The following is a 23,523-nucleotide window of genomic DNA, read 5'->3' as shown; positions in this document are numbered from 1 at the left end:
CCACGTTGGTCTAGCTCAGTGTCGTGTCCTTGGTTCACAGAAGGTGCTCAATCCGTGATTGTCAACACAAACCAGAAGTCTCAGCTCCACATTGCTCCATCCGATCCTCCATCTGTTGTCCATAAGGGACTCGGGGCGCAAAGTATATGAGACCCGCCCACACTGCGCAGCCATTCTCTGCCCCAGTCCGGTCTCTTCCTGAAGCACCCACCGGACCGCTGGGCCCCTCAGCCCCCCCACCCCCAGGGCATCACCTGCCACCGCCCAGATTAATGGGGAGCCGGCGCGGGGAAGAACCACCCGGCCGAAGCACGTTTAATTTTAATTTAGGAATCGCTAAGGCTGCAGGCCTGCTCCGCGCTGGGCTGTCAATCAGCCTTCCTCAAGGCTGCATCAATTAGTTTAAAAATATTGAATGTAATTTTGCCTGACACAACATATTGCAGCTACTGCAAAATATAATTTATTTTAGAAGAAGAAATAATTAAACTAATTTGCATGTCAGTCAGCTGAACTGAGATGCCAAACGGGGAGGAGGCCCCGGGGGGCGGGGGCGGGGGGGGGACCTGGCCCCTGGAGAGGGCACCTGCTGCTGGGCGCTGGGTGAGGTCACCGTGGGCCTGGGTCTGAGCGGTTGGTGCCGCTGGACAGACAAACATCCAGGCAGCTAGAGGGCCCACGGACAGTGTATTGAGACCGAACACTGGACTTGGAGTCAGGAGACTTAGAACCTAGCCCAGCTGTGCCACTGACTTGCCTGGGGCTTTGGATAAAGCCCTGCCCCTCTCTGGGCCTCGGTTTTCTCACCTGCAAAATGGGTTTAACATGACCTCCTGAACACAGGGTGTTTCGATACTGAAATGAGGTCATAAACGAGAACTTTGTTATGCATTGGAAAGTCCTGCACAGAGGTGAAGATTAATGAATGGGTGGATTCCTTGCTTCATACTGGAGACATTTAAGGTGGTCAAAGTGTGAATCATTATTATCAATCCTTACTAATGATGTTCACCTTGGAGGAAGGCAGTCCGAGGTGAGACATCCAGGCTGCTCTCCCCCACCTGCCAGTCATGCCAGGGCCGTGGTTGGCAGCCCTTGCTACTCATTCGGTTCCTGGAGCTGTTAAAAAAAAAAGAACGAAAAAAAAAAAAAAACCTCCAGTGGCCAACCCTTGGGCATCTGTGTGTTTTGAAGGCTTCCCAGGTGATGAATAGGCAGCCGGCTGGAGACTGCTGTGATGTCAGGGGCGCTGGGTCTTGATTTCAGGGCGGCCCACAAGCCCTGGGGGTTCCGGCCAGCCCCCAGTTTCGGGGTCCCCGGGGTACGCTTTGCAGGTGGCGATGTTGGCAGAGCAGAGGCTCGCCTCCTCGGGGCTTGTTCAGCTGCCCCTCCTCTTAGATTGGGACACCCTCACTCGCGCCCAAGGGTTCAGGGCTCTCTCAGGAGGCGACCTGTGACGTTTCAGGAGAGAAGGCAGAACAGCAGCAGGATGGCAATGACGTGGGGAGGAGGGTGTGTTAAGGAGCCGTGCCGTGTAAACAATTCACAATCTATACCTGTATCGGCGCATCACACGCTGTGCACCTTCCGCTCACACCACGTCGTACGACAGTGATAGCTCAACAGAGCACGAACGTTTTAACAAGAAGAGGGAGGAGCTACCCAGCGAAGCTAAAGAAATGGTGTCACCTGGGGGTCTCTCTGCAGCAGTGGCCCCAGTCCTCTCGCAGGGTGGCTTCCCGCGGACAGGGACTTCTGCGGGCTCCTTCTGTGTGCCCACAGGACTCCGTCTCCTCTCTGGTGCCTGGGCCGCCCCCACGGCAGGGGAGGGTGCCCCCTACCCTCTCTCTGCCTCCGTGGGTAGAGAGGTGCCTGTTCCTGGCACAGCCTCACCCTCCCCGACTCCCGAAAGCATCACCATCTGTCTGTTTAAGTTCTCCAGCGCCGCGCTCTTAAAAATAACGGCTCTCCCTGCATTCCCAGTCACGACTCCCATCTCCTGCCCTGGAAGAGTCCCCTCTGATCGCCGAAGCGGCAGGTCCGAGGGACTGAGAAGATATGGTGCCCCCGGCTAAGGGGAGCTCAGGCTCTGAGTTAACTAAAGACTCACCCCTTCGAGGTGGCTGCACCTGCCTCCCCGTCTCCCTTTCTCCCTATCAGCACACAGGCACCTGCAGTCCACATCCAGTGGGCCCTGCGTTCAGAAGGAGAGGAAGCCAGTCCGTTCCACTCCCCCAAAACTCACGGGGTTCCTGGCTGCCTGGAAGCTTCCCCGTTGCCCCCAGAATAGCTCCCCACCAGGCAGGCTGTAGACCCAGCCGTGGGATCCCTGCTCGGAAGGGGGTAGTTTCCCGCCCCAGAGGATGTCCTCAAAGAGGGATGAACTCATGGCTAAGGTAGCAGAGGACTGGGCACCAGTGAGCACTCAGAGGTCTGGGGAGCAGCTAGAAAGGGCCAACATTCTGGGTGTTACTCAGAGAGGATAGACCTAGTCACTTGATGCCACTGCTGAACAGCCCTGAGATGGTGTTTGTTTATTCAACAGATCCTTATGCAGCACTTGCTGTGTTGCATACACAGTTTCAAGGACTTTACAGATAGTAACTCAGTCAGTCCTCTTAGCCAGCCCATAGCTACTAACCCCCGTTTGCTGGTGAGAAAACTGAGGCACAGAGAAGACAAGTCACATCGCATGGATCACACAGCGGCTAAATGACAGTGTTGGATCCCAGCTGGTTTGGCTCGGTGGATGGAGTGTCGGGCCAGAGGGTTCCAGGTTCGATTCCAGTCAAGGACATGTAGCTTGGTTGCAGGCTCCTCCCCAGCCTGGGCACTGGTTGGAGCACATGCAGGAGGCAATCAGTCAGTGTGTTTCTCTCACATGGATGTTTCTCTCTGTCTTTCCCTCTCTTCCATTCTCTATAAAAATAAAAATAAATCACAGGAAAAATATCCTCAGGTGAGGATTAATAGCACAACAAAAAAGTGATGGCGTTGGGATCAGAACCACTTGCTAGATCTTAATCACTATGCTCTGCTCGTTTTCTGGTGTGGAAACTGATATTAGAGAAGGAAAGGTCTTACCCAAGATCAAGCACTGGGTCAAGGACAGAGCCCTGCCGGGAACTCAAATCCATCTGAATCCTTCCAGTTTCATTCATTTGTTCAACAAATATATTAGAACCTGCTCTGTGTCATATCTCACAATGTTGAAGTAATATGGTGGAGGCCTTGACCTCAAAGACATCACAGTTGGAGGAGTGGGGACTTTATGGTTTTGCAAAGGACCCAGGCCAAGACCGGAGGTGGTATTACATGCCCTCTCAGGATCAGGTCTTGAAAGAGCAGAGATTTGGGGCTCAGTTGCCAGCTTCCCAAGTCTTTAAACTTTTCCATGTTTGAGTTTCTCTTCAGCAACATGGGGATATAAATTGTACCAAACCACAGGGTTCCTACAAGGATACCTGAAACAATGGGCATGAATGCTCCAGGTGTGTCCTACTCACTCTGTGGTGAGGGGACAGAGCTGGCAACAGTGCTGGCAGTGCTGCTGGAGGTGGGAGTGGGGTAGTGATGTGAATGTGATATGGGTGATGATGGTGGGACTGATGATGGGGTGGGGATGATGTGGTGGGACTGATGATGGGGTGGGGATGATGTGGTGTTAGTGATGGCCTCAGTGTTTGTGATGATGGTAGAGATAATGAAGGCGGTGGTAGTGGTGGTGATAATTCTAATGGTGATGGCAGAGCTGATGGTGACCTAATAGTGATGGTAATAGAGCTGTGGTGATGGCATTGACTAGGGTAATAGTGATGAGGGTAAAAGTGGTGGTACTGATAGTTATATTAGCAAAGGTGGCAATTATAATACTAATGGTGGTCATGGTAATCATAATGGTGATGTTGACAGTGGCACTGATGGACATGGTGATGGTGATGGTGATGGTGTTGATTATGGCATTGGGTAGTATTGGTAATTACTGTGGTGAAGGCTATGAGAATGATGCCAGTGGTGCCAATGCTGTAATGGTGATTATCTAATGGCGGTGATGGTCATAACAATGGTGATGGTGGCAGTGACAGTAGTGATAAGTCACTTAAGCCAGATGTCTTCAGTTCTCATCCTGGGACCAGCTTGATCACCCCACACGTCTCTCTCAGCGTGACTCCACCGCCTGATCTTGTCCAACAGCAGGTGGGGGGGGGGGGGCTGTCTAGGTCTCTTATTGGATACCTGTCACCTTCCTCCATGCTCTTGTTACAGACAATCATGCCCAGCTCTCCCGGGCATCCCTAAGGATCCGAATCCTGGATGTGAATGACAATCCCCCCGAACTGGCCACTCCCTACGAGGCAGCCGTGTGTGAGGACGCCAAGCCAGGCCAGGTACCACCCAGGGGCTGGGCACTGCAGGCTGCTGCTGGGGACTCCCCTACCCAAGGGGGCTCAGCCTCACATCAGCTCCTGCCCCTCCTCCCCCTTTAGCTCATCCAGACCATCAGTGTGGTGGACAGAGACGAGCCCCAGGGGGGGCACCGCTTCTATTTCCGCCTGGTGCCTGAAGCTCCCAGCAACCCTCACTTCTCTCTGCTCGACATTCAAGGTGAGTCACTTCTGAACCCCCAAGTCCTAGGGTGTATGGAGGGAGGAGCCTAACTTAACTGCCTTCTTTCCACATTATTTATGGAGAGACTGAGATACCCAGATGGTAAGCATTGGGCCCAAGATCACATAGAAAGTCCGGACCAAGCTGGAGCTGTTGTTACCCAGTCACTGGCAGGAGGTGGGTGGCCCAGGGGAGAGGGGGCATCTCAGGGGTAGAGGATGAGAGTTGAAATATACAGAGAGCTATTCCATGAGGAGGGGTGGGTCTGAAGCCAGGGCAGGAAGAGCCTCTAAGTCAGCGGTTCTCAACCTTTCTGATGCCGCGGCCCTTTAACACAGCTCCTCGTGTTGTGGTGACTCCCAACCATAACATTATTTTCGTTGCTGTTTCATAACTGTAATTTTGCTACTGTTATGAATCATAATGTAAATATCTGTGTTCTCCGAGGGTTTTAGGCGACCCTGCTAGCGGTTCTCAACCTGTGGGTCGCCTAATACCATCGGAAAACACAGATAGTAGGTGTTCAATAAAATGTAGTAAATGGAACAGGGGGGAATAAAACAGGCTCATTTAAATAAGACGGTCTGGGAAGGCCACCTGAAGGAATCAGTAGTGAGTAGGTATCTAGCGGAATGAGGGAGGGAGCCATGCAGAGAACGACAGAGAATGATCCAGGCGGACAGAGCAGTGAGTGCAAAGTCCCTGAGGTGGAAACGCCGGATGCTCCAGGAACAGGAGGCCTGCCTGGCTGGAGCGAGCGAGCGACAGGACCAGGAAGGAATGTCAAAGGAGAGGTGCCAGGGGCCCGACCACGGTGGTTCCTCTGACCCCGGACAAGTGTGGGACCATACCCAGTACCTTTACACCCCTTCCCTCCAGAGGGAGAGGCCTCGGGGCCTCGGTAGCCAGACCCATCTGTATTACCAGGAGTCGGGTTAAAAATATTGCACACCTAGTACACTCCGGAAAGGACACTGACCCTCACTCACCCGGAGCAGGAGCCGGGAGCCCTGGCTGGGCCAGGCTCTCTCCCCTCGGTGGCTTTGATTGTGACAAGGTAGGGAGTGCCTGGGGGAAAGGCTGAGGCCTCGGGAAAGGACTTGAGGCTCTTTAAGTCTTTTTGGAAGTATTTCAATATTTTAACAGCGGGAATAGCCCTGCCCTCTCCTTATTACAGTGGCATCCTGAACAGGCCTCAGGATACACCAATAGCCCTGGCTTTGACCTTTCCAAATCCATGAGCCTCTCCAGCCCACAGGCCTGGGGTTCTGCCCCAGATGCCTCTCTCTGACTGGAGGCCGCCAGAGCTTCTACCTGGTGGCACCCCTGGTAGGAGCGAGGAAGGTCTCCCCCTCCTGTCCCCAGTCCTTCCCGCCGTGTGCCAAGCCCACTCCTCCTCCTCGCCGTATAAATATCCAGGGTGACAAACGGCTACCCCAACCCATCTGTTTCTCTGTACACATTTGTAGCCAGTTTGGAAACGTGATTTATAAATATTGCTTTTGCAGCCAGGGACTGACACTGATGTATGTCAGGCCAGATGGATGGATGCGGCGCTGGCCGCCGATTCCACCTAGAAGTTTGGGGTCGGGGTCTGGGCTGGCCAGTGGCTTCCCCAGCTGGAACCAGCCACTTCCCTTGGAAGGCAGCTCAGGGGTTCGGGGACGATGCTCATGGAGCTCCTCTTTATGGGGTGAAGGAGTGGCAGGGACCAAAGCTCTCCAAACGTATGTCTCCACGGCCAAAGACAGCAGCCCTGGGAAACAAATATCCCTCCTCTCCTCTGTTCTTGCCTGGAAATTTGAAGCGGAGCCAGAGCCAGCCACTCATTTTTCAAATCTGTCTAATTCTCGGTGCCTCCACTGCTGCTATTATCTCACACCTGAAACACACAATAGCTTCCTACTGGTCCTCCACATCCACCCTTGTATTTTACATTAGAAACCTCCTTGTCTGGAAGAGAGGCTCAGCAAGGGCAGGACCACGTCTGTGTTGTTCATTACTGTAGCCTCAGGGGCCAGAATAGTCCTGATAGGTAGTGGGTGCTCCATTAGTCTCGGCGGTTGAATGAATCAACGACATGTCCCTAGACCACTTCTTTGCTTAAAACCCACCAATCCATGGCCTCCCATTGCTTTTAAGAAATTAAGCCAAGCTCCTTACCACTGCCTCTAGTACTTTCCATGGTGGGCCCCTGCCTCTCCTCCCAGCCTCATATTGACTCGCTGTAGCCATCACCCTCGTCCCTCCAGCCACAACGAACTGCTTTCGGCTCCTTGAGTCTGTTGTGTTTGTTCCAACCTCAGGTCCTTCGCATGGCTCTTCCCTCTCCTTGAGCTCATCATTCAGGGCTCAGCAATAACATCGCTCCTTCCAAGGAGACCGCCCTGACCTTCCAGTCTGAGTCCAGTCCTCTGTTAGGTGCTCTTCCTATTCTTTTCCTCGTTAACCCTCACCGTGGCCCGTGATTTGTAATTGTAGACTAACTTGTCTATTTGATTAATATTTGTCTCTCACATTAGAATTTAAACTCACATCCAGTACTATTGGTTTAGCTCTCCATTATCCGTCCCACTCCCCTTCCCCACCCCAGTAATAGTATGGTGCCTAGCACATAATAGTTACTCAATAAAGAGTTATTGGATGGATGGATGAATGTGTGAATGGATGGATGGATGGATGGATGAATGGATGAATGGTTGATGGAAGGATAGATGGAGGATCAGTGGATGAATGTATGATGGATGGATGGATGGATGGATGGATGGATAGATGGATAGATGGATGGACGGATGGATGTAAAAGGTAGCTATGCCAACAATTCCCTGGATACATTCAGATAAGTCACCAATTTCCACATATATAAGATGGGGATAATGTCAACTCTTGGTTGTAAGGATTAACCATTACTATGTGTTTAAAGTATCCACACAGTCCTTGATGCACACAAAGCATTCGGTACATGCAAAGGAGCCCCGCACCATTCCCTCTTTCCCCATCTTGCTCTTGAGCCTCCTTTCTTCGCCGGGGAAGGCAGATGTTTTCACAGCTGGGGTTAACCAAGCCTTTGACAAGAGGGCTGGAGTTCAAGCCAGAGCTGGAGGAACTAACCAAGGACCGCAAGCGTTACCCCGAAAGTTGTGGTTCACTCAGGCGTTGCCGTTCACGCCTGGCTCGGTGCCAGGCCAGAGACAGACACCCGCTGCGGTACCACAAAGTGACAAGTGCTGTAACAGAAGTGAGCACGGCACCTCCGTAGTCAGAGCAGCGAGAGGGGAGTCATAAATCCTTCCTTCCCCGGGAAGCGGAGAAAGGAGGCCACAGAAAGGAGGTGACATTTAGCTGGAGCATGACGGATGAGGAATTTGCCCAGGCAGGGAGATGGAGAGGGTGCTGCAAATAGCAGGGACTTGGTGAGTAACGGACAGAGCAGCCTGGCAGGGAGCGGGCACTCCGTGCAGCCCCGGGAGCGTCGGGGTGGGGATGGGAGGCGGGGAGGGGAGAACCGCCAGCATCTATTGTGAGCTCCTAGGTGCTGGGAACTATTCTGAGGGTGATGCGCGCCTCTGACCATTTAATCCTCACACCCACGTGCTTCTATTTTCCTCAGCTACAGATTGGGAAACTGATGTCCTGAGAGGCCACGTTTCCCAAGCTAGTAAATCGTCAACTTGGCTTTGTTTTTAACATCTTTGTGAAAAGTCTCAAATGGATAGAATCATATCACCAATTCCCATGTGCCTATCATGTGAGCTTCAAACGGGACCAATCTTATTTCAGCTAGTTCTCAATCCGCTTCCTAGATGTGCTCAGGGTCACACACGGCCCTCCAAAGGCTGTTTTTCCTGCTTTGTATCCAGTACTAGAGGCCCGGTGCACGAAATTCATGCACGGGGTGGGGGGGTGTCCCGCAGCCCAGCCTGCACCCTCTCCTATCTGGGACCCCTCGAGGGATGTCCGACTGCCCATTTAAATGGGAAGTCAGGCATCCCTCTCACAATCCAGGACTGCTGGCTCCCAACTGCTCGCCTACCTGCCTTCCTGATTGCCCCTAACCACTTCTACCTGCCAGCCTGATCACCCCCTAACCACTCCCATGCCAGCCTGATTGATGACTAACTGCTCCCTTGCCAGCCCGTTTGCCCCCAACTTCCTCCTCTGCTGGCCTGGTCGCCCACAACTGCCCTCCCTTGAAGGCCTGGTCCCTCCCAACTGCCCTCTCCTGCTGGCCATCTTGTGGTGGCCATCTTGTGTCCACATGGGGACAGGATCTTTGACCACATGGGGGCAGCTATCTTGATCTTGTGTGTTGGAATGATGGTCAATCTGCATATTACTTTTATTAGATAGGATGGGGAAGGCCTGGCCTGGGTGAGGGGGGCTGAATTGGGGGCTGCAGAGAAGAGGTTGGGTAAACTGAGGCTGGGAGAGGGACCCAGGCTGCCAAAGTCAGAGGTCAGTGAGACCAGCTGCATGACTGGGAGGGCAGGGCCCCCTCGTGTGGAGTTGGCTGTGAAGTGAGGGGAGTGGCCATCCTGGATGGGTCAGGCCATCCCTGCCCGCTAGGCTCGGTCTCTTAGACTCCTGACGAAAGCTTCTTCAGCCAAAGGCAGCTGCTAGCCAGTGTCCCCAGTCTTTTCTGATGACCCAGGACTTGTCGGGGCCCAGCAAGTCACAACCCAAGGGCCACAGTTCCCCGGGTCAGGATGCAGTGGACAACTGGGGTGGAATCTGGAACAAAAACAGAGTGTTGAGACAAATGGAAAAAAAAAAAAGAAAAGAAAACATAGCCAGGGACAGGACCTTGGATTCTGGGGACAGAATCTTGGAATAGCTCAAATAAGAAAAAGAATCTTGAGATAGCTGGGAATAGAATCTCGGGACAGCTAAGGACAGGACTGCGGGCTATCTTGCTGGGAACAGGATCTCCGGGCAGCTGGGGACAAAATTTGGGGACAGCTGGTATCAGAGTTTTAGAAGATCATCGGGAAATAGACCCCTTGGTCAGCTGGGAGGCTGGCACCTGGGGCACAGGGAGGCTCTTCCCGGAGGTGAAATCAGGGGGTGCCTGGGGCAGGGGAAGCTGTCCCTGGACCCCAAGTCACACGCCCCTCCCTTCCTCTGGCGCAGACAACACCGCAGCAGTGCACACGCAGCACCTGGGCTTCAACCGGCAGGAGCAGGACGTGTTCTTCCTGCCCATCCTGGTGGTGGACAGCGGGCCGCCCACGCTCAGCAGCACGGGCACGCTCACCATCCGCATCTGCGGCTGTGACAGCTCCGGCGCCATCCAGTCCTGCAACACCACGGCCTTCGTCATGGCCGCCTCCCTCAGCCCTGGGGCCCTCATCGCCCTGCTGGTCTGTGTCCTCATTCTTGTAGGTGAGTCCGCTGAGAGCCAGCACCCTCCCCAGGGGCCCACATCCTGGGGCACCGGATTTCCTTCCCTGGAAGTCCCCGGAGGGCCTCAGTTTCCCTCCTCCTACAAGGAAGGGCTGGCTTGAATGGTCTTCGAGCTCTAACGTGACGTTCCCTTGAAAAGTCTTCTCAGAACAGAGCAGCCCCACCGTCTCTCCAGACAGTGTCAACCCCCACCCGAGACTAAGTCATCCTGCCCTACCCTCTACACAGTCCAAGAGTCCCCTAATTTTGAAAAAAACAGGCAGGTTTTTTAAAAATTCTCTCACCTGCGGTCCTAAATTATTCTCTATGCAGGGCTTTTAGTACAGGGCTCTTGTGAGCCTCACCACCCCTCAGCCAGGTGTATTCCCCCCATTTTTCAGATGAGGAGACTGAGGCCCAGAGAGGTTTAGTGGCTTGCAGAAGACGCACAGTCAGTCCTCCGACTTGAAACCACATCTTCGCACCCTGGGTTCCCTGCTCCTTTACCCCACCTGCTAGGAACCTAAACTGGGGCCAAAACCTTGGGGCAGCTGGGGCAAAATCTTAAGAATTTGGGGGTCAGAATTTAGTCTGATGTCAGTCCCACCGGCGGCCCATTGAACCCCCACCATGTCCCCAGGGAAGAGGTCAAGTCCCAGGAGCCAAACTGAGTCCAGTGACCATGATGCCGCCTTTCATCCTGGTAGCAATAGGCCCCGTCTCAGCCCTGACTTCTGGGCCTCACGGGACAGCAAGAGCTAGAGGGCCTCAAGGGAGGTCCATGTTGCAGATACCGGCTTTACTCAGTCCCCCGGGAGATGTCAGCTGCCCCCCACCCCTCACTGCCTTCCACTCCTATGGCCAGTGCCCACCCCTCTGAGGACCTGCCTGTGGCCCAGCTGCACCTCCTCAGGTCCCTGCTGAGCCCTGGACAGGCTCCTCCCAGCTGGAAGGCCCCGGCCGCCCCCCCCCCCCTCCCCTGCCCACGGCTCAGAAACCCTTTTCCAGAGGGTGCACTTTACAGCGGTCTCATTTTCTGAGGCAGTGCAAACAAATTTCTGCCTAATTGCCCACAAACGAAGAAAGTGCACATCAGTGCTCTAAAGGTGACGGCGGAAGCGCTGATCGGGCCTGGCACATCTGTCGCCCGCCGCCTGCGCTCCCCGCCATCTGCTCTCACGGGCATCCCCCTTGCAGCCTCCAGCCTCCGGCTCCTAACGCCATCCATCCATCTTCCCCACTTCCCTCCTGACACCTTCCCTCCCTCCGGACCTCTCCTTGGCCCCCATCCCCTTCCCTGTCATGAGCCACCTTGTTAGGCCAGGAGCCAGCACCCAGCTTCATGGCCCTCACAGCTGCCTCTGGCCACTGGCCCCGCTGGAGCTGTTTGGAGCAGCAAGAATCCAGGGCCTGGCGTGGTACCCAGGACAGCTGTCCATCCACCCACCCACCTATCCATTCAGTTCTCCCCTTCGTCCATCAGTTCCTATTTATCCATCCGGCGAGCTCCCCCTGTGCTAACCTGCGCGAGGCTCTGGAACTCATCGGCGAACAGGAGGCTAAAAGCCCTGCGTAACTGGCAAGTCGGGGTTGCCGTCACTGCAACAAAACAGACTGAGGAAGGCGGGAAGAGGGTTATTAGCTCACATGTGGGCAGTTAAACTTGAGATTCTCTTGGTCAGCCCAGAGCACTGGTTACATGGGAAACTGGACATGCAATCTCGATTTCAGGGGAGAGGTCCAGGCTGGAGTTTGCGATACAGGATTTGCCAGCCTCTAAATGGAGCTCTTAGAAAGCCATGAGGCTGAAGGAGAGCGCAGAGACAGGGATGGTGGATGAAGGTCCAAGGACTGAGTCCTGGGACATCTGAGGTGAAGAAGTCGGAGAGGAGAAGCCTGCGTAGACGGCTGAGTGATCAGAGACATGGGAGGAGGCAGAGCACAAGGAGTGCGGGAAGTCAAGTGAAGAGAGCCAAGAAGGGCTGACTCATTCATTCACTCATCCTTTCACTCACCCAGGTTTCCATCCACCTCATTCACTCATTCATTCAACAAGCATGCTTCACCTGCTCACTGCACGCCAGGCAGAAGGTTGGGGGAACACTGCCCAGGTCCTCCAGGGTAGTGGAGTGTGTATATTTGGGGTTTGGGGGGGGGGGGGTGTGGAGACCGACATGTTAACCCAGCAGGGCCGATGGTGGAGCAGTGGCTCTCTAACTGGCAGGTCTAAAATGGGACCTGAGCATCCACATTTCTAAGGAGCTCCCAGGAGATGCTGGCTGCTGCTGGTCCGGGGACGGAGGTTTGAAAACCGGTGTGATTGAGGGAGGAACCCCTCACCGAGGGAGCTGGGAGGCGATGGCCTGGAGCTGAGACTCCAGAGACTCGGAGGGTGCTCAGGACTCCTGGAGTGGACAGAGGAGGGCGAGAGTGAAAGAGAGGTCAGGGCCAAGGACATTTTTCACTCCTGCAGCCCTCGGCTGCTCCCTCCTAAACCCCCAGCACCTGCACCTTGGTGTGTATCTCTTCAGAGAGCTGAGAATGAAGACCTCAGAGGTTGGGGACAGCCCTCAACGCCCTTGAAATCTCTTCACACTGCCCTCTGTGCCCCCACAGCCTGCGGTGGTCTGGCCCCAATTTGCACACCTCCCAGGATGGACATAGCTCACTGCTTATCCAGGTGGCCACCTGGGCGGCTCCCAAGGGTGGGAGGGGAGGAGGCCTGGGCGGCCCTCATTCCGCATTCTGTCTCCCCGCAGTGCTGGTGCTGCTGATCCTCACCCTCCGGCGCCACCACAAGAGCCACCTGAGCTCCGAGGAGGACGAGGACATGCGGGACAACGTCATCAAATACAACGACGAGGGGGGCGGCGAGCAGGACACCGAGGCCTACGACATGTCGGCGCTGCGGAGCCTGTACGACTTTGGAGAGCTCAAGGGCGGCGGCGGAGGCGACGGGGGCGGCGGGGGCCCGGGCGGAGGCAGCCCCCCGCCCTGCCTGCCCCCCTCCGAGCGCCACCCGCTCCCGCAGGGGCCGCCCAGCCCGCAGCCGGACTTCTCGGTGTTCAGGGACTTCATCAGCCGCAAGGTGGCGCTGGCGGACGGGGACCTGTCGGTGCCGCCCTACGACGCCTTCCAGACCTACGCCTTCGAGGGCGCGGACTCGCCCGCGGGCTCGCTCAGCTCGCTGCACAGCGGCTCGTCGGGCTCCGAGCAGGACTTCGCCTATCTCCGCGGCTGGGGCCCGCGCTTCCGGCCCCTGGCCGCGCTCTACGCCGGCCACCGCGCCGACGACCAGGCCCCGGCCTCCTAGCCCCCTTCCCACCCTGCGTGGGCCCCACCCAGGGCCCCATGGGGCCCGAGGACACAGCATTCCCCTTGCTCACCCTCTTCCCCAACTCTCCCACCCTCCTCCCGGGGCGGCCGAACGGGAGGGGGACTTGCCGGGGGCGTGGGGGTGCAACTTTGGGCCCAGAGGTGCGAGAATCATGATCAACGTGATAAAAACTGCCGCGAGACCAGGCACTGCGTGGATCTGGGGTTAGAAAGGGAGATCAGGGTGTTGTCCCTGCGAGAAGGGGGTTACTCACACTCCTGGCTTGGGGGGAAAACCCTGGGGAGTGGGGAACGCTGCCAGACGCCCCCCACAGGTTTCCCCCGTAAGTTAAGAGGAAAGAAGGGCTGTTCATTTACTAAGCACCTACTGTGTGCTGGGAGATAGGAGAGTCATCTTAGTCGACACAGAAACCATGAGGTGGGGCCCTGTGGGAAACAGAGAGAGAAAGCCACCCAGCACAGTGGCGGTGAGCTGTCCAAAGACACCCAGGCAGCGAACAGTGGGGCCTCTGGGACTTGCCAGCTGCCTGGCCTCCGACACGGGACCCCACTTCTCTGGACCACAGTTTCCTCAACTGTCAACTGAGGCCACTCACAGAACCGGCCTGGAAGGGTTGTGAAGATAAAAGGGTTCAGAAGTCAAGGGGTTGGGACAGTGCCTGGCACATAGTAGGTGGTCAATAAATGTTAGCCTTTGATACTATTACTGTCTTTGTCGTTATTGGAAACCCAGCATGTCTGCCTCCCAGGTCTGAGCTCACTCCCTCGCCCCAATGGCCCTCCCCCTTCTCCCACTATCTCCAAGGGAGGAGGGAAGGCCCCAAATGCCTGCTGTGGTCCTGCCCTGCAGAGTCTGCCGGAGCCACAGGGACACTGGGAGAGGACACCTGCCGGGGTGCCGAGAGAGGCCAAGCTGGGTGGCTCTGGGCATTGGATGAGGTGGGCTGGTGGAAGATGAAGGGATCGGTGCCAAAACCGGTTTGGCTCAGTGGATAGAACATCAGCCTGCGGACTGAAGGGTCCCAGGTTCAATTCCGGCCAAGGGCATGTACATTGGTTGCAGGCACATCCCCTGTGGGGGGTGTGCAACAGGCAGTTGATAGATGTTTCTAACTCTCTATCCCTCTCCCTTCCTCTCTATAAAAAATCAGGAAAAAAATATATATTAAAAAAAAAAAAAAAAAAAAAAGATGAAAGGACCGGAAGCCACTGAGTACACTGGGGACCTTATCTGTCTGGTCCTGGAACCCATCAGTCTCCCCATTCATGGACCCCCCAAGTTAAGAACCGAAGGGGCTAAGTCATCTCTAAGCCTACAGCTCTAAAGCCATTTGATGGTAAGATACAGGCTCTTTGTCTTCCCATCCTCCTCCCAAGTGACTCATTCATTCCACATTGATCTGCTGTTAATCCACCTCCTCCCTGGGCATCCTTCATTGTGGTCCTCAACTCCTGAAGCCTTGGTTTCCTCACCTAGAAAGCAGGGCTGGTGACAGCCCCTCCCTGAAGGTATTGCTAAGAGGCTTAAAAGAGATCAAAAGTGTTAAGCTCTGCTGAAGCCGGTTTGGCTCAGTGATAGAGCATCAGCCTGCGGACTGAAAGGTCCCAGTTTCGATTCCGGTCAAGGGCATGTACCTTGGTTGCGGGCACATCCCCGGTAGGGGTTGTGCAAGAGGCAGCTGGTCGATGTTTCTCTCTCATCGACGTTTCTAGCTCTCTGTCTCTCTCCATTCCTCCTATCTGTGAAATATCAATAAAATATATTTTTTAAAAAAGTGTTAAGCTCTAATCTCAGTGCCTTCTTGACACATTATTGAATGTGATCAATAAGTACTCATTAGCTTTATTTCTTCACCCTCCCAGGAAGCATTCACTCATTCCCTCCACTGTGACAGATGCAGAGATGGCCGTCGTGTCCTGAGTGCCTCATCGGTATTGTTTCATCTAAGTTAAATGCTGCCAGCCCCTGTTCACAGGTGAGGAAACTGACACTCAGAGAGGAGTAACTCACCCCAGTTACACAGATCTCATCGTTCCTGCCTTCCAGCTGGGCGGGGTGAGGAGGCGGTGGGCAGAAGTGGCCAAGAATAATGCATTTGGTAAGGGTTGTAGCAGAATGAACAGAACAAGGTCCTGGAAACACTGGGGGGGGGAAGGGGAAGGCAGAGACAGTTAAATGACTCCTGGAGTACTTCCCAGTGGAGGTGACTCCAACTGGATCATAAAGAATGAAGGTGAGATGTACAAGTTGGCCAAGCAAGCAAACGCATGCCAAGCAGAAAGAGAGTACCTGCAAAGGTTGGAGAGGGGGGCAGGAGTGGGGAAGAGAGTGGTGAGAGGCAAGAAGCATGTGGTGGCTCTAGGAATGGTGTCCCAGGCAGGGGCTGGGTCACTGCATGGAAGACTGGTGAGCTGTGAGGCCGGGAAGGCTGCTCAGAGGGAGGTTAGGGAAAGAATGTGAAGGCCAGGCCAAGGAAAACCCAGTGCTTTGCTCAGGTTGAACCTGTCTTTTAAAGTCCACAGAGGGTGGCTGATGGCGGGGCTATGAGGCTTGTGTGGTAGGCCCCGTCGTCAGAGGCTACTGGGACCCTCCTGGTTCCTATAGCTCATGCTATAACTGGGTATGGGGGGGCGGGGAATAGGGGATCTCCTCTCCCACCCATGTGCCCAACTCGCACATACGGAACCCCAACAACAATTGGCAGTTGGTTATGACATCTCCACTTTAGAAGGGGAATCGGGACCTGGGGGAGTGACGTGACTGGCGCCCATGGAGCAGGGCTGGGACAGCACCGAACGCCTGATTCTAAGTCTGTTCCTCCCACACCTGCGGTTCCTGGACAGACTCTGACCCTGCCAAGAAGCAGGTTGCAGGCAGGTTCGGTGTCCAGGACATGTAAACACGGAGTCACAGGACGCTTGAACATGCTGTCCAAATCCCACACGTGGAGAAGGGCTTTCCCAAGGCCACACTGAGTTAAAGATTTTGCCGGAAATAAAGAACGTTTTTCATCCAGATTCACCCTCTGAGCCTCTGGCTCTGCCATTTACCAGCTGTGTGACTTCAGACAGGTGACTGTGGCCCTCTCTGCCTTCACTTTCTTCTGCATGAAGTGCGAGCGCTCAGAACACCCCCGCAGGGCTGTGGGGAGGATCGAGGGCGACGGTGACCACTGACACTGACTGGGCCTTTCCCACGTGCCTGACACTGCTCCAAGCAGGAATTACTCATTTAATCCCTCAATGACCCAATGAGTGGCCCTCGTGTAGAGGTGAGAAAACGGAGGCCCTGGCCAGTTTTACTCCGTGGCTAGAGCATCGGCTCTCAGACGGAAGGATCCCAAGTTTCATTCCAGTTCAGGGCATGTACCTCAGTTGCAGGCTTGATCCCCATCCCGGACAGGGTCCATGGGGAGGCAACCAATCAGTGTGCTTCTTTCACGTTGATGTCTCTCTCTGCGTGTCTCTCCCCCTCCCTTCCACTCTTTGTAAAAATCAATGGGGAAAAAATATATATCCTCCAGTGAGGATTAACAAACAAAACGGTGAGAAAACTGAAGCGCAAAGAGGTTAAGTAACTTGTCCAGGATCAAACAGCTAATACGTGGCTAGGCAGGGATCTAACAGGGCCCCGGTCGCATGCAGTGAGTAGCACACACGGTGTCTGGCGCCCAGGAAGCACTGAGCTTGTGGCCTGGGTGTGTCCCGTGTCACTGCCTGCGCCCGCCCCGGGAGAGCTCACTCCTCCCCTCATCGCCACACCCACAGCCTCAGGGCTCCCCAAGGTTCCTGCCAATCCCGGGGTGGAGCATAGAGGGAAAGGCAATGCCTCCTCAATCCCCTGTGTTCCGGCTCCTGCCCTCGCCGTGTTCACTGGGTCCTGGTCAACCCAGCAGTGCCATCCGCTGAGTCCAGCTCCTTCGCTGAGTCCTACAAGATGCCCGCTGATGCCAAGCACTGTGCGAGCTTTGTGCACTTTCCTGACAGTTTGGGGTCACGGAGAAGGGTCTTGTGGAAGACACAGCCTTTGGCCATCTGTCTGGTTTGCGTCAAATTCCCCCAAACTGCAAATCCCCTCCCTGTGCTATGCAGAGAGTACGGCAACCCCTGCCCCAGGCCCTTCCTGGGCAACCCCAACTCCATCCAGGAGCTCAGAGAACACCATGCCTGCCCTCCTTACAAGGCATCTGGGACGACAAAAAGAAAACATTTCCTTTGCCATCATCATGGAATAGAAGAGTATTCGGGTCATGAGCCAGAATGAATGTCTCATTGGCCAAAAGTGTAGAACCAGCGATATTCATGTCGACGGCATCATGCTAATACGGCTGGTGATGGGGACAGCACGCCTACAGAGGGCGCTGTTCTACGCACTGTACGTCATTCTCACTCGTACAGCCAAACCCACGGGAAGGGGGCTTGATGTTTACGGTGCTGAGCGCTTTACACAAGTTGCCTTGTCTCATCTTCAACAGGAAAAGCACTTGCCCTGTTTTGTGGATGAGGGGCCCTGTGCTCACAGGTGAGGAGCACGTGCTCAAAGGCAGAGGAAGGCTTGTCAGGGTCACACACCCCACACGAGTCTGCACAGGCCGGAGATGACTGTCCATACATCGGTAGGTTTTAGAGTAGGGGTGTCGAACTCAATCAGAGAAGGGGCCAAAATCTAAAATCCAGCCTAAATCGTGGGCCGAATGGTTTACTGAACAGTCATAAACTGTCATTGTGATGGAAACGCAGCGGAGTGCAGTGATGACAGCGCGGTGCGGGCCACATTGCAAGGCCTGGCGGGACGGATTTGGCCCGCGGGCCTTGTGTTTGACACATGTGTTTTAGAGAGAGAGGCAGGGATAGGGAGAAAGAGGAACTTCCGTGTGAGAGAAACATCTATTCGTTGCCTTCCATAGGGGCCCCAACCAAACCCACAACCCAGGTATGTGCCCTGACTGGGAATCAAGTTGGCAACCTTTCAGTGCAAGGAACAACGACCGACCACCGGAGCCCCTCTGGCCGGGCGACTCTGCTTCTGAGTGGAGTTTCGGGCGAGTGTGGGGAGGCCAGAGGAGCAGCTGGTGAGGAGGGGAGGCACTCCGGACAGATGGCAGAGCTGAGGAGCAAGGTGGAGATGGGGCCCAGGCCTCCGCCCACGCCGGGGTCTGCGTGTCTGCTGTGTACCCGTATGCATGCGCCTGCACATGGCTGTGGGCACCCACTGGGAAGTGGAAAGTCAGTGCGGAGCACACAGGTCAAGAACCAACCCCCCACGTCCCACTTCAGGCAGCCGAGAGAGACGGCTGCTGTCACAGGGGCGGCCGGCACCCGTCAGCCAGCCATCACTGCTGCCCACCCCTGGGTCACGAATCAGCAGCGCCACTTACCTCCTGCCAGCAAGCACTCAGGCCAGCTCCATTGCTGGTCGCTGAGCCTTTGGAAAATGTAACCCTGTCAGCCCTCGCTGTGAGGCAAGAGGGCTCACGCTTCAGTGCACGCACAGCAGTGCACAGCACGCCCACATGCTCATGATGCATGCACATGTGTCCCCTAAGACACGTTCCCGCCTCGTGCCCAGCGTAGACACATGCATGCTCACAGCCATGCACCCAGAGCATATCCCTGCAGGCCTGCAAACGTGCTCACACATCTGCACACCATGCCTGTACTAGAGGCAGGCTCTCATGTGTGTACTCATATTTGTACACAAAGCATATACATGCCACCCATAGATGTCTTCTCCTACATGCATGTATGTGTGCATCCAGTGATACGTTTCTGTGAGCCAACACATTTCCCATCCAAGCATGCACTTATGTGGGTTAGACACTCGCAGGCAGGCACACAGTACATGTGTGTGTATCCCCTCAGATGTGCTTATGCACATGAACTCAGCTCCATGCACACATTCCTAACCTATACACACCCTCATGCACAGGAAAGCATGTGTAGCCTTAGGGACAATCAGTTACAAACTCTGATTCCAAGTGCATGAGGCCCACAGGTGTGTCTGCACTTGGGGCACCTGGGAGGTCTGTCTGTGTGTAATACACATGAGGACTTACAAGGATCTAAACATACTAGGCACAGCCAACAAGCATCTCCAAGAAGCGCTCACACACGTGTAATGGCACACACCCCTGTGCATCTGCCTGTCTGTGTACTTCCGCTTCCTCACCACGTGTCCTCAAGCACCTAACCACCTCTGTCCACGTGCTCCTTCGGGCAGGCCCGCCATGACTCACCCGCAGCCCTGTCACGTGTGCCAACTCTGCACAAGCATGCACGCAAACAGGCACATGCCGCTGAAGCTTGTCTCCCACACGTGTGTGGAGTCAGAGCTCCGGCACGTGGGTGTGCACACCCCCCCAGGGAGCAGCCTGCCCTAGCCCCCGACAGTCAGGTGTGCCGGGGACAGGGGAATGGTGCCCACACGCAGAAATCGCCACTCGTGCAGAATCGCATCCGCAGCAAGCTTCTCATTTGCTGTGCAAATGATGATTAAATGTTATTGTGAGGGAGAAAACAGCAAGGGAGATTCATTAGCTTTATTGTCAGGGAGGACTCGCGGGCTCCAGCTCCCCCCTCCATGGCCGGCTTAACCCCCTGTGTGCTGGGTGTTCCATACTCAGATGTGGGCTGTGGATCATCAAGGCCAGGGAACATGGGAGCCAGCCGGGGTGCAGAGAGCACTGGGGAGGGAGTCAGGGGTCCTGGGGCCATTCCAACCGTTCCCCTGTTCGCTGAGCAGTCGTGGGCTTGTCGTTTTGTTCATCAGATCATCCCTCACCCCTCTCATGTCACAGGAACATAGAGGCCACGGTCCCTCCTGGACACCTGGGGCTCTCAGATGGGGACGGACATCCAGGCTGCTGAGACAGCTCCAGGGGACACAGCCGCAGTGCAGGGCTTGTCCGGGAAGACAGGTTGTCAGGGGCCCAGAAGGCCCTTCCAGAGAACTTGGACCTTTTCCCAAGAAGATGAGGAACTATGAAAGGCGTATGATAGAGCTGACAGATAAAATACAGGGTGCCCGGTTAAATGCGAATTTCAGATAAATAACAAATAATGGTTTTAGCATTAGTATCTCCTAAATATTGCCCAGACATACTTACACTGAAACACATAGCCATTATTTATCTGAAATTCACATTTAACGGGGAATCCTGTATTTTTATTTGTCACATCTGGCAATGGTAGGAATGGATTTGCATTTTTACAAAGATCACCCTGGCTGCTGAGTCCGGGGCAGATCAGAGAGTGAGAGGAGGGAGAAAGATCAGCACAGAGATGACGAATTCATATCCTCCCCTTTTGAAATCAGAGAACCCCTCCATTTTCAGCAGGGCACATGCCATGTGTTACAAGGACCACATTTTCCAGCCCCTATCACAACCCAGTGTTACCGGGACGAGTCCCAGCCTGGGCAAGCGAAGCAGCATTGTCCTGTGGCAGCTTCTAGGACCCCTCCTTCCAGGATGGCTGCCCCAGGCCTGTTGCTTCTTCCCCTGCTCCTTTCTCCTTTCTGCGGATCCATCGCAGCTGAGATGCCTGGAGTTCACGCAGCCCCCTTACACCACGGGGACAAAGGCTGGTCAAACAGTGAACTCGAAATAGTCGTGTGGGTCCTTTCAGTCTCATGGAGTCACAATACCAGACCCAAATGGCCCACTTCCACCCTTGTTTTACAGGAGAGAAAAACTTCCAACTGTTGAAATCACTGTTATTTTGGTCTTCTGCCCCAAGCAGCCAAGCAAGCCTAAGTGTAAGCTGATATGAGAATCTGATACAGGAACCTCAGCGAGAGATGTTCGGGCTTAAACTGGGTCAGCAGCAGTGGATTTGAGAAATGTTTAGGAGGCAGACCCAGGAGGAGGCAGCAATTGACTGGTTGTGGGGAGGGTGGGTAGAAAATGTCAGAGGCTTTCAGGCTTGAGTGACAAGGACGGCGAGGCTGGTAATGAGCCGGGAAACCCAGAAGACACTTCAAATCTGGGATCATGGGAAGTCGGTTTGATTGGGGGCATGTGGAGCTTGAGGGGCCTGCACGCCACGGGCACGCGACGTGGGAGTTCAGGACAGAAGCTCCACAAATCTTGGCTGGTCCCCCTCACCTACAGGGCAGCTAAAGTCATTAAGAGGCAGGGAGGTGCCGAAACCGGTTTGGCTCAGTAGATAGAGCATTGGCCTTCGAACTGAAAGGTCCCAGGTTTGATTCTGGTCAAGGGCATGTACCTTGGTTGCAGGCATATCCCCAATAGGGGGTGTGCACAAGGCAGCTGATGGATGATTCTCTCTCAACAATGTCTCTAACCCTCTATCCCTCTCTCTTCCTCTCTGTAAAAAATTAATAAAATATATTTTTAAAAATTAAAAAAAAAATAAGAGCCAGGGAGGCCCGTGGAGAGGGGAGACGGGTGGGGTCACAGGGTTAAGGGTGAACTCTGAGGAAGCATCAGGCACAGGTGGAGGGAGAAGCACCACGTGGACCTCCATTTCTCCAGCTGTAAAATGGGGGCAGTGAGAGGCGTGACCTAACTGATCCCTAAAGTTCCTTCCTGATCTAACATTGAAGAGTGCCAAGGAGTGACCTTAGAGCACTTATTTCTCCTCCCTGTGACTCAGTTTCCCCTTTGGAAAAATGGGGCCAAACACAACACCTTCCTCCTGGGGTTGTTTGCAGGACAAGGTGACCCAGACTAGCTTTTCGCTCAAACCCGGCCTAGAGTAAGAGCAAAATAAGGGACAGCTGTTTGGTCATGGATGCGGGAGCTTGGCATGCGTGAAGGAGGGGAGGCGTGAGCCCTCTTCCCCACTCCAAGCCCAGAAAGAGGCTGAAAGCCTGGGGTCCCTCACCGAGACCTTCCGTGGGCCCCTGCTGTGTGCAGAACACAGTCAGATGGGGAGAGGAGAACACGGGGAGAAGAAAGGGTGCTTACTCTTGAAATGGTGATGAAGCGCAGCCTTGCCAGGAGAGTCTGGAGAACGTTACAATTCAGGGGCAGGAGAGGGGCTAGGAAAGGGGCAGCGGTGGGGATGTCTAACCCTGGAGGGGCTGACGGATTCAGGTGGCGAGGGCAGAGTGCTCTGAGCTGGGGGGAGCCGAGCGGATGCCATGGGCAGAGCGAAGGGGCCGAGCCTGCTGATGACAGCCCCGGCGTCCATGAAATGGGTCTTCTGGGAGCAGAAGGAGCTGGAAGGGCTTTCACACTCTGCACTCCCGGCACCAGTTCGCTCAGGCTGCCGTGACAAAGCCCCAGAAGCTGGGCGGTTTACACAAGTGTATTATCTCTCAGCCCTGAAGGCCAGACGTCTGAAATCCAGGTGTCAGCAGGCCTGTGTGACTGTGGGAGGGCTGTGCAGGCAGGATCCGCTCCAGGCCTCCCTCCTTGGCTTGTCAATGACCGACTTCTCCCTGTGTCTCTTCATGTCTGTGTCTCTGCCCAGCTGTCCCCTTCCTAGGACACTAGTCATGTTGGACTAGGGGCCTCCCGGACTCCACTGTGCCCTCATCTCAACTACTTACACCTGCAACGGCCCTATTTCCAAATGAGGTCCCATCCGGAAGTGTGGTGGGTTAGGGCTTCAACATGGATTTTAGGAGGACACAATGGGCCCATAACATCCCCTGTTTCAGTCCCAGCACCAACTGTCACCACAGAGCCCCGCCAGGCTCCCTTCAGTGGAAGCTTATACAGTCTGAGGGAGGAGGCCTTCGGGTCCAGCTCACCAGCTGGGATGGGGTGAGGATGGGATAGCTCCTTCCCTTCCTTTTCCTTCAAACCCATTGGTTCATGTAGACCCTCACAGTTAACCACACACACACACATACATACACATCCTGTTCTGGAAAAAGCCCAGTGACCCTCCCATATACATAAAGGCAACATGCCCATGCAGAATCCTCACACACAAAGATACAAGCAAACACATATATGCATATGCTCCCAGTCATGAGGACATGCACTGATACAGAACACAACTCACATACACACACACTGCCCAGACACACAGATGCATGCTAGCAACTCACACAGGCACAATGACAGCCCCACAGAAGGCACACAGACACCTTATAATCACACATGCTACATGTGCATTGTCATCGGCCCCTAGACCCACACACAAAGATACAAAATCCAGGGACATGGGCATTCACATGCACACACCCAGACAGACACAGGGGCCATCTGCAGACCTGGGACT

General features: G+C 54.8%; 1 protein-coding gene across 1 annotated transcript in view; it reads left to right on the top strand.

Annotated features, from left to right (window-relative positions):
- CDH22 (cadherin 22) overlaps window positions 1-14,029 on the top strand; it is a 68,345-nt gene extending 54,316 nt beyond the window's left edge. The window contains exons 8-11 of the mRNA XM_036418830.2: window positions 4,267-4,388; window positions 4,488-4,605; window positions 9,739-9,990; window positions 12,750-14,029. Coding sequence (XP_036274723.1) covers window positions 4,267-4,388; window positions 4,488-4,605; window positions 9,739-9,990; window positions 12,750-13,303 — 1,046 coding nt within the window. The 3' untranslated portion in view covers window positions 13,304-14,029. The remainder of the gene's footprint in view (window positions 1-4,266; window positions 4,389-4,487; window positions 4,606-9,738; window positions 9,991-12,749) is intronic.
- The last annotated feature ends 9,494 nt before the right edge of the window (window positions 14,030-23,523 follow it).

This window comes from Pipistrellus kuhlii, unplaced genomic scaffold (genome assembly GCF_014108245.1).
Source record: "Pipistrellus kuhlii isolate mPipKuh1 unplaced genomic scaffold, mPipKuh1.p scaffold_m20_p_6, whole genome shotgun sequence".
Lineage (NCBI taxonomy): Eukaryota > Metazoa > Chordata > Mammalia > Chiroptera > Vespertilionidae > Pipistrellus > Pipistrellus kuhlii.
Note: the sequence above shows the minus strand (reverse complement) of the source record. Positions and strands in the feature narration are given on the sequence as shown.